At 37.5% G+C, this 11219-nt stretch overlaps 1 protein-coding gene across 2 annotated transcripts in view; it reads right to left on the bottom strand.

Annotated features, from left to right (window-relative positions):
• Positions 1–3180: 3180 nt before the first annotated feature.
• Klhl7 (kelch like family member 7) overlaps positions 3181–11219 on the bottom strand; it is a 73322-nt gene continuing 65283 nt past the window's right edge. For both annotated transcript variants that reach the window (XM_008841461.3, XM_008841462.3), the window contains exons 9-11: positions 8881–9082; positions 4754–4851; positions 3181–3672 (exon numbers count right to left, since the gene is read on the bottom strand). In XM_008841461.3, coding sequence (XP_008839683.1) covers positions 3389–3672; positions 4754–4851; positions 8881–9082 — 584 coding nt within the window. In that variant the 3' untranslated portion in view covers positions 3181–3388. The remainder of the gene's footprint in view (positions 3673–4753; positions 4852–8880; positions 9083–11219) is intronic.

Below are 11219 nucleotides of genomic sequence, written 5' to 3'. Positions count from 1 at the left end.
ACTATTTAACAGTTTTTGATACTAAACTTTCATATTCAAGTTGATTTTCAAAAGTTAAACTGAGTCACTGTATCATCAAAATAGGCTACTGCAAAGGATATAACACTAACAAACAATATCTACTGAAATGGAAGCAGAGCACTTTAAAGGAACTTTTTGAAAAAAATTGTACTTTGAAGGAGAGAAGAGGGAGAAAAAGGGAGGGAAGGAAGGAGACTCTAAGCTGTATCAAACCTGTCAATATACTTGTGTTCTAGTTAGCTAACACAGCCTAAAAAGAAAGTATATTTAAAATATTTTAAGAAAAGCTGCATATTCTACAGGGGTGCTTATCCTTTCAATAAAATTGTATTTATGGAATAAGTGGGCATTGTCATAAAAATTTAGCCGTATTTAAAAACCAATTTTCATTACTACTATTTTAAAATATTTCATGGCCAGGCACGGTGGTACACACCTTTAATCCCAGCACCTGGGAGGCAGAGGCAGGTGGATCTCTGTGAGTTCGAGGTCAGGCTTGTCTACATAGTGAGTTCCAAAAGGCCAGCTACAGGGAGACCCTGTCTCAAAAAATATTTTTATGTGAACGAGTTTATTGTCTGCATCTATGAAAGTACACCCATGTCATGCAAGGCCCGAGGAGGTAAGAAGGCATCGGATTCCACTGGAACTGGGGGTGGTTGTTAGGTACCCTGTGGATGCTGGGAATCAAACTGGGTCCTCTGCATGAGCAGCCAATACTCTTAACTGAGCCAACTCTCTAGCCCGATTTTTATTTTTAGTGATGTGTCTGTATTGTGGGTACGTACACTTGAATACAGGTGCCCACAAAGGCCAGAGGATCCCTTGAGCTATATAGGTGGTTGTGAGCCACCTGATATGGGTGCTGGGAACTGGAATCAAGTCCTCTGCAAGAACAGTGCATGCTCTTAACCACTGAGTTCCCTCTCTAGCCCCATTAGCCACTTTATAGTGCAAAATTAAAAATCCTACATAAAAATGTTCAGAACAGGCTGGAGAGATGGCTCAGCGATTAAGAGCACTGACTGCTCTTGCAGAGGGCCCAGGTTTGATTCCCAGTACCCACATGGTGACTGCAAACCGTCCTTAACTCCAGTTCCAGGGGAATCCGAAGCCCTCTTCTGACCTCCATGGCATTGCGACACGGGTGCACTCATATACATGCAGGCAATACACGCATACACATAAAATAAAAATATTAAAAAAAAGTTCAGAACAGGTTGGAGATGGCTCAACACTTAAGAGCACTTATTTCTCTTGCAGAGGACCCAGGTTCAATTCCCAGCACCCACAACTGTAACACCTGTTCCAGTTGATCTGATGCCCTCTGGCTTCCTTGAGCCACAAGCAGGTGTGCACATGCCCCCCCCCCCCCACCACGGTTTTTGAGAAAGGGTCTTCCTGGCCTGGAACTTGCTATGTAGACCAGGTTGGCTTTGATCTCAGAGAGATCTGCTTGCCTCTGCCTCTACCTCCTGAGTGCTGGGATTAAAGACTTGCTCCTCCACACCTGGCATAAAAAAAAAAAAAAAAAAAATGTTCAGAACAGTCAGATCTAGAGGTCAAAACTAGGAGCTGAAGCTTGAATGTTTATAGAGATGTACTGGGTTAAATATGTCTACCTAGAACCTCAGAATGTGACCATACTTGGAAACAGGATTGCTGCAGATAATTAGCAGTTAGACTGTTGTCTTTATGAAAGTATCATGTGGTGGTAGTTACACAGAGAAAAAGGCCATGAGAACACCAAGGCAGAGACTGTGGGATACAGCTACACGCAAAGGAATGCCAAAGACCCTTGCAACCACCAGCAGCAAGGGGAGGGCATGGTGCTTCTGCCCAATCCTGACACCTTGATTTAGGACACCTGGATTCCTAAAAGGTGAGAGTGCATTTCTGTTGTTTCAAGCCATTAACTGTGTGGTAGTTTGTAGCAGTCGAGGAAGCTAATAAATGGGAAATATATCGAGTACTTGCTAGTAAGTACAGCGTTTCTTTTTGGGGGTGATGAAAACATTCTAAAATTACAGTGATGGTTGAACACACCGAATATAGAAGCCACTACAATGGTAATGTGTAAACGGGAAAATTGTATGGCATGTGAATTACATCTCAATAAAGCTGAACATACATAAAACAACAACAGATAAGCCTATTATATTTTTCAAATTCATTTTTAATTTAAACATTCTTGGAATCGATTATAACCTCCACACAGAGTAAAATGAAAATTAAAATAGAAACACTGTTTCACAGATTTTAAAAACATTAACACATTTAGAATGAATAAACAGAGCAATCTATTTTAAGTTAAAAATATTTAATATCAGAAAAAAATTGATGACTGACAGTTTTACATGGCACATTTCATACAATGAAAGGGTAAAACATTACTAGGAAAGAAGTATGTTTGGTAAATAATTTGATGTCCACATAAAAGAGATAACATATTTAACTCAAATTATTACAAAACTTTTACAGAAAACTCAATTACCTCTGTGATATGCTCTACTAAGGGAAAACAGGTATTTTTAAAAATTCGTAACATAACTGTGGTACAATTATCAATGCTTTTCTTGTGATCTAGAAGTCTGCTACAAATAGCTTTCTTTTGTTGGTTAATCATTACTATGATTGACTTTCAGTGAAGACTGAAGATGCAAAGCACTTTTTAAATCATTGAGTAAAACAATCTAAATAGTGAAGTACTACATTTAATATTTTACATTAAAGTAGGCAATGTATTTAATTGGACTGAATATATTTCATGAAGAGTTGGGTATACTGCTTAGTCCCAAAATCTGTTTGTGTGAAGTTTTGTGAGGAAGTTATATATGCCTTGAGTTGCTCTGCTAACCTTAAAATGGAACAATTTGGCACTAAATGAAATAAATGAAGACAAGCAAAACTATGTAACACTATCAGTTACTATACCAGAGTTGCCCATCTTGAATTACTACTACTTAGCTCTTGACCAAACAGAAACAAACAGACCTAACTACACAGCACTTACACAATATATGAAAATAGAATCTAGAGCTAAGCTGAGGCTACTTCATGGATGAAGATGCCCCACTCTGCCAGAATCAGCTATACATTTGAAACTCATTCAAGAAACTCATATTTTCAACAAATGCTTATAACTTTTCAAGTTTTCTGGCTGATAGGTTCTTGATTATATGGCCAGCTAAAATATGGTCTTTGAATTAAGTAAGAAAATCCATACAAAATATGAGAGTATTTTATTGGACTCTTACTTCATTCATTTGAACTTTTAACAAAATACCAAACCAGAACATCATAACCAAACCGTAGGAACTGGGCCATATTTTGAGTCTCAGATAGAGTGCTGGAGTCCACTCATCTTTCATGTCTCAAGGGTCTCTTCATTTGCTCCACAAGTATCAACAACACAAATTAAACAACTTGTGACTGGAAAAGCACGAACTTTGGAGTTGGCAACCCACTTGTCTGTTTCAGTATTATATTCAAGGATGTGTCCTAAACGGCCTACACCTTGAAAACCTGCCAGGACATAGATGATAGAGCCAACTGCTGCACACTTTACTGTTACACCCTTCCAAGGCATTGGTGACACCATCTTCCATTCATTGGATTTAATATCGTAATATTCCACATTGTCCAGACCACCTTCAAAAGAATAAAATAACATGAAAAACATGAGAAACTATACAAATGTTCTTAGAGCTCATCTTCATTTTTGTATTTTTCTAATATTTTATTTTGAAAATAAAATTGTCAAGTACATAGAAAGAATATGAGTTTACAATCACTGCCCACATTGAAATACAATAGAAATTTATATTTCAGAATCATTTTTTCTACAAAGTTAAAAATGTTCTACCCTGAAAAAGAATTAACCAGTGATTGTATTACCATCTCACTAATTTTGATTACAACTCAAGTGTTTTCTTCATTACTTCTTTTAATAATTTATGGAAATTAGCAATAAATAACGATAAGGATAATAAATAGCAAATAATAAGGACAAAATGAAGGACTATCTCTAGATTCAGTTCAGATTTCTTATTATTTAAGCTATTTAATATCATTATTAGCATTATTTAAGAAAATAAAAAGGTCACACTTAATCATTTAAAGAATAACAGTATAGATAAATACATGCAATGTTAAAATGTTTAGGAAACTTTGATTATTTAGAACCTAGATACAAGGTCTGAAGCTTCTACCTGAAATCCTGAAATGCTTTTAAAGATTTTTTTTTAAGTTTAAATGTTTCTACTGCTCAATTATTTCTTCAGTTGATATCCACTCCTGGGGAATTCCTATGGAAATGCCTAAGAATGTCTGTGACTGTCCCAGACAGTCCCTGTTTATGTGTAGCCACCATAAACTTCTCAAAAGTTCCGATTGTAGGTCTGCACTATCACACAAAGTGTGTTTTGTTTGTTTTCCTTATTTATTTTAGATACAGGGTTTCACTCTATAGCTCAGGTTTGCCTTATAGGTGTGTCACCACGCCTCTTTCACATGCCCATGTATATAAGAACTTAGGCAGTTCTGGTAAACAAACAAACATATACACTTTGTTTTGTCATACACAGGGACATTTTATGTTTCATAATGTATGTCAGCGGTTAGACATATTGCTATATGTGGTAAATGACTAGACTGCAAGAATCACCAACAATTTAAGAGACTATCAGCAAAATCAGCAAAGTTGAGTGAGTAGTAAGTTAACATCATGTACCTAAACCATTCTGACCACCCACAGCAAATATCTTGTCTTTTACAAACACCAGCCCATGATTCTTCCTGGGCTCAATCATTGGACACAGCTCAGTCCATCTGAAAAAAAAAAAAAAAAAGAAAAAAGAAAAAAAAGGTTTTAGTATATCCATTTACAAGAAATAAAAAGGACTCATACTAACAGGATGGGTCTGTTATCCTAAATAAATGTTCCTTTACTACTGTGGCACATACATGACATAAGATGTCTGGAAGTCTAGAAAACAGATGTGTACATGGTTATAGGTAATGTTTTTATAGGCTGGGTATACTGGGACTTTAGGTCTTTGACTAATTGAATATAAGAATTAGAAGGTATAGAGAGATGGCTTGGTGGTTAAGAGCACTGGCTGCTCTTCCAGAGGACCCAGGTTCGATTCCTAGCACCCACATGGCGGCTTACAGTAACTCTAACTCCAGTTCCAGGAAATCTGATGTCCTCTTCTGACCTCCACAGGCACTGCAGATGGGTTCACCCACCTACAAGCAGGCATTACACTCGTACATATAAAACAAAATAAAAAATAACAAAATTAAAAAAAGGAATTTGGAAGTTATTAATGTTATCTTTTGAAGAAGAAATGTTTCTTACATAGTTTCCAATAATTTTTGAAATGGGTGCAAAAACAAAGGCGGAGAATACAACTTTAATTCCATTACTTTATTTGGGGGGAAGGCAGACCATGGTCTCTCTCTATGTAGCCCTTGAACTGGAACTTGATATTTAACTACATTGGCCTCGAATTTGTAATGATCCTCTTGCCTATAGCTCTCAAGTGCAGGGATTATAGGCACGAGCCACCATGCCCAGATACAAGTGACTTTAAATGAACATTTATGTGTAAGTAAAACATAAACTCATAACAGATCTCTTAATAGACAATAAATTAGTACTGACTTTTTTTTTTAAGGCATTGGGGAGGTGGAGGTTTTGCTATTTAGCCCTGGATGAACTGAAACTTGTCCATGTAGTCCATGCTGGCCTTTAGCTCTCAGCAATCTTCCTACCCCAGCCTTTCCAAAAGTTCACATAGTGGTGTGTTTGTTATTAAATCTCTTTTGTTCGTTTGTTTTACTTAGAGACAGGGATTCACTTTGTAGCTCAGCAAACTTCTGATCTTCTTACTCCATGCTCCCAAACTGTTGGGATTATAGGTGTGTCACTACCTCCTCTTTCACATGCCCATCTCTAAATGTACAGTAAGAACTTAGGCAGTTCTGGTAAACATTTACACTCTCATTTTGTCAGTTCCAGTAATTTATTATCATTATTATTGTGTTCATATCCACTACTACAAATAATGAAACTCAGAATACCAAAGTGGACACTGTGCTGAAGCATATTAAAGTCATTATCATACACATAGCTAAACACATACACATAACATAGATAATTGTGTTGGCTACTTTTGAGAGTCAGTTGCTCCTTCTGTATATACTCCCATGACTAACACTTGTGACAGGGTGCAACCGGCACTTTGGCTTCTGATCTTAACAGCTAACACAGAACAGGGAAACTTGGTATAAACATTTTATAAGATGGCTATTTTTAAATTTTAAAAAATGGTTTTACAGTCATCACTCTTGTTTTTGGAACACACTCCATATCAGGAGATCACCATGGGATCCCATTTTCCAGGAAATAGCAGATGTCCATGTATGTATGTGCTTACCCAGGTGAATGACCAGCATGCTTGGAAATGGGAAGACAGTAAATACTAGGTTCTCCACTGACCCTCTACACAGTGAACTGCCACAGAGCATTACCAAAACGTTTGGATTAGAAAAATTCAATTTAAATTTCTCATTCTTCTTCAAACACACCAATGATATAAAGAGCAAGTGTTCATGAATATCTAAATCTCCTGACAGTTTAGAAGCACAAATCCCTCTTCCTCCTATAATGTACATGCACAGTGTGCATTTTGCTCTTAGTCTTCAACTTGAAGTTCAATGTTCAAAAGCTTTTCTTAAAATCAAGACTGTTTTAACTGTGCCATTTGTTTCCACGAGCTTAATCTCTCAGCCGCAAATTAAATATTCTAGTCATGAAACAGCCAAAAATATCAGAGTTGGAAAGCAAAACCTTATAAAAATAACTTTAGTTATGTTTTAGTAAGGAAATAATAGTAGCATATGAAATTTATTTTGAGAACTTATTTATGAAAATTTAAGGGCACTAAAGAGAACGTTAAATCAAATTTAAAACAAAAGCACAACATAAACAAAAGAGATGCTAAGTCTTGTAGGTATTTATATATTCTCAAAACTGAATAAAAAAATACTGAGATTAAAGAATTTTTTTGTTTAGAAGTTGGTCATTTGGCTAGTTTAGCTAGCTTGGCTGATTAGCTATCAAGCAACCTCTGGGGATCCACCTGTCTCCACACCCTTCTCCCCCACTGCTGGGTTACAGGCACATATAGTTATGTCTGGTCTTTTATCTAGATGCTGGGGATCCAAACTCGGGTCCTCTTGCTTACAGAGCAGGTGTTTTCACCTGCTGATCCATCTCCCCGGCCCAACAGAATTCCTTTACACTTTCACCCCTGCTATATGACTGAGAATATATTGACTTACACTGATATGGCCTGAATAAAGACTGTAAAATTTAGCCAGGTGGGGTGGTGCACGCCTTTATTCCCAGCAGAGGCGGAGGCAGGTTGATCTCTGTGAGTTCAAGGCCTGTTTTATCTACATAGCAAGTTCCAGGCCAGCTGGAGCTACAGGGAGACCCTGCCTCAAAAAAACCAAAAAAACAAAGACTGTAAAATTTGTAAATCTATATAGTTATGGGTTCAAAGAGGGTTTTGTTCGGTCTTTTTGAGAGAGGGTCTCCCTGTAACTGCAGCTGGCCTGAACTCTATGTATACCTGAGAGATCTCCTGCCTCTGCGTCCCAAGTGCTGGGATCAAAGATGTGCGTCACCACAGCTGGTTGAGTTGTGTTTTCATAAATGAAGAATACAGTAGCACAAGGAAACAGACCATAGTTTTTAATTAGTATGCTATGACAGATTTTGAGCAAAGAAGGTAAGGTAGAAGATGGTAAAGAGGGCAGTCCACTTTAAAAACCTCATGTGTGTGTGTGTGTGTGTGTGTGTGTGTGTATGTGTGTGTCTGTGTGTGTCTATATGTTTATGCTTGTGCTTGATTTAGGGCAAGATGGTGTGGCTAAACAGCTGAACTGCTGGCTGATGGACAGGATAAGTACACAGGACTCCAGTGTGACCTGGGACAAATACAGGTTTGAAAAACAATAGATGGCACTGCCTTTGATGATCGCAAGAGATTTCCATTTCAATACTTTGTCAAAAGATACACAAGTGGTTTTGCTTCTCTTTCTTGGTAATGACCAGAGCAAAAAAATGAGAATACAAAATGGTAACTGTACTTTTATCTGGAAATGGAGTTATACTTCCTTGAATAATTTTTAAAAAGATGGGAAGCACAAACAGAAAAAAATGATATTTTATAATGAGACTCTTACCTAGTTTTGTTTTGTTTTTGATTTCTGGACACTCTGTAGCCCAGGCTAACCTCAAACTCATGGTAATCCAACTGCCTCAGTTTACTGAGTGCTGGGATTACAGGCATGCACTACCATACTTAGATTAGCATTTTGCTTACAAAGCTGTTATTTGCTTCCCACATGGTTTAAGGATATTATTTAATAAATACTAATTCAGGCATACTTTGGGAGATATAAACCACAAAAGACATATCTACCTAAGAGAGTGACTATTAATGCTAAGAACCAGTATGGAGTAAAATTGTTACTTAGGGGTGAAATTATTTGATTCTCAGCCTCCCTTAAATTTCTTAGCTTCTCAAAAAAAATTTTGATTTTGATGAATTAATCAACTGTATCTTACTCATATTTACTGGATAAGCAGGACGAGACAAAAAGGGGCTCCCATGTGAGATAAGATCAAGGCATTTCCTATCGGCTCAGCTTGTTCAAGTGTACGTATATTCTTAAGACGAGAACTGAATTTTCTGTTGGATTCCTTCTGCTTTTTCACATCTTCCCACAGTGAACTTATAGAATATAGTAAGAGTGGAATGATAATTATAAGTGAATACATACGTTTCTGTGGCAGGATCATAGACTTCACAGGAACTAAGTACTCTCCCAGAAACATTGTTCCCTAAACTTCCACCACAAACATAAATGAGGCCATTGGCCTCCACCATCCCATGGCTGCAGCGCTGAGTCAGCATGCTGGGCTTCGTGTGCCAACTTTCAGTTCTCGTATCATAGCACTCAAATAAATAAAGAGCTGAGTTTCCTGTAAAGGAAGAGGACTCAGTTAGGAGGCTGAGACAAGAGGGTTGTGAGTTTGAAGTTTCACATGTAGAGTGAAAAAGCACAGCTACAGCTTAAAATATGAAAATTAGATAAAGGTAGATCTACATCTTAAAATACACTTATTATATATTATGTGCTGCTTAGTTTTTTGTCCACTTGACACCAAGTAGAGTCACCTGGGCAGAGGGAACCTCCTCCACTGGAGTGGCCTGTGGCCGTGAGGCATTTTAACTTTTAATTGAGGTAGAAGGGCTGAGTTCACTGTGGGTAGTGCCATCCCCAGGCAGGTGGGTGTGGGCTGTATAAGGAGGGTAACTGAGTAAGCTAGGGGAGGCAAGCCAGTAAGCAACATTCTTCCATGGTTCCTGCCTTGAGATCCTACCTTGCCTTCCTTCAACTCTTTCCTTCCAAAAGTTGTTTTTGGTCCTGATGTTCACCAGAGCAACAGAAAACCAACTAAAGCATGATAATACTCCATGACTACTTAATATTCTAAAATTGCTACTGTACTATTAAGAAAACTCGGTGACTATATAGGTAAGCTCTAAAGTCATTCTGGTCCCTTCCTGAGTACACCATCAAGGTGTCAATGTATGTTTCTGGTATATGCTGATTTTACATTTGAAGAGCAAAGCACCTACCTATTCACCATGTTTTGCAACTTTTGCATATTTTAGAAGGTAAGAATTTTGGAAATAATGCTATTACAGATTAAGTGCTTTTAACTATTTAGCATTTATCTCTGTTCTGGGATGACAGCTGATTAAGAATAACTCTACCACTATCATCTTTCCACTTCTTCAAAGGAAGCCTGAAAACTGAAGATCAGAGAATAATAGACACATCAGTCATAATCAGCAATAACTTCCTTTACACTTTTAAAACATCCAATTTGCAAGATTCAGGGGAAAATAAACAATATATAGCAGACATTGCAAATATACTATTCAAGTTAAAACTTGACCTGGCAAATGTTAAAAATATGAAGTTATCTACTTTATCAACAGAACAGTTACTTTGTGTCACCGTTAGGGCTTACCCTACTTGAATACGCTAACATTCAATTAAATTAAGATTTAAAAAAAATACTATTTTTATTTTATGTGTACGAGTGTTATGCCTGCATGCAGGTAAGTGTACCCATGCCGTGCAATGCCCCCAGAGGACAGAAGAGGCTGTTGGATCCCCTGGAGTTACGAACAGTTGTTAGCTGCCATGTGGGTGCTGGGATTCGAACCTGGGTCTTCTGTAAGAACAGTCAGTGTTCTTAACTGCTGAGCCATCTCTCCAGCCCAAGATTTTTTTTTTTTTAAAGACAGGATCTCACTATGTAGCCCTGGCTGTCCTGGAAATCCCTATGTAGACCAGGCTGGCCTTGAAATCACATTCACTTGCCTCGATCTCTGCCTCCTGAGTGCTGAGATTGAAGGCATGTGTCACCATGTCCATCGAAAAATGCTTTTAAAGAGAGGAAAAGATGAACTCTTGTTACATTTAGAAAAATCTTACTTTTCTTGTACCCATTCCACATATAGTTGGGAGGTAAAAACTCAGAACAAAACAAAACAAAAAAGCTTGCAACTGATAAATATGCTGACCAGAAGTAAAACATTCTGTGTGCTAACAAAAAAATCACTAAAGAAAAACAGACTTTAAATTACATACTATAGGTTTATCGGGTCTTCCTAGTTTTCTTTATAAACCTTCTATATAACTAAGAAAATTACTTGAAAAGATAAAAGCACATAAAATCCATTATATTATGTGTCTAATCAGCATCTAGGATATTCATTTAGAAAAATAATGGTCCCAACAAATTACCTATCGATAAGACAGGTGTTTATATTTAGCCCACACCGGATTCTGATCCACAAAATACTACACTAATTAGATAAAAAACTTAAAAACTTAAAGCTCAGTTGTTAAGGGTGCTAGCTCAGCATGCATAAAGCCCTGAGTTTGATACCCTGCATTGCATAACACCAGCGGGTATGGTGGCAAATGCTTGTAATCACAGCAGAGGAAGATCAGAAATTCAAGGTCATTTACAGATCCATAGTGAGTCAGGAGCTCTTTACATGAGACCCAGTCTCAAAACCAACTAGCCAACCAACCCA

Source organism: Nannospalax galili, unplaced genomic scaffold (genome assembly GCF_000622305.1).
Source record: "Nannospalax galili isolate Female #2095 unplaced genomic scaffold, S.galili_v1.0 scaffold158, whole genome shotgun sequence".
Classification (NCBI taxonomy): domain Eukaryota; kingdom Metazoa; phylum Chordata; class Mammalia; order Rodentia; family Spalacidae; genus Nannospalax; species Nannospalax galili.
This window is presented reverse-complemented; position numbering and strand designations above follow the sequence as displayed.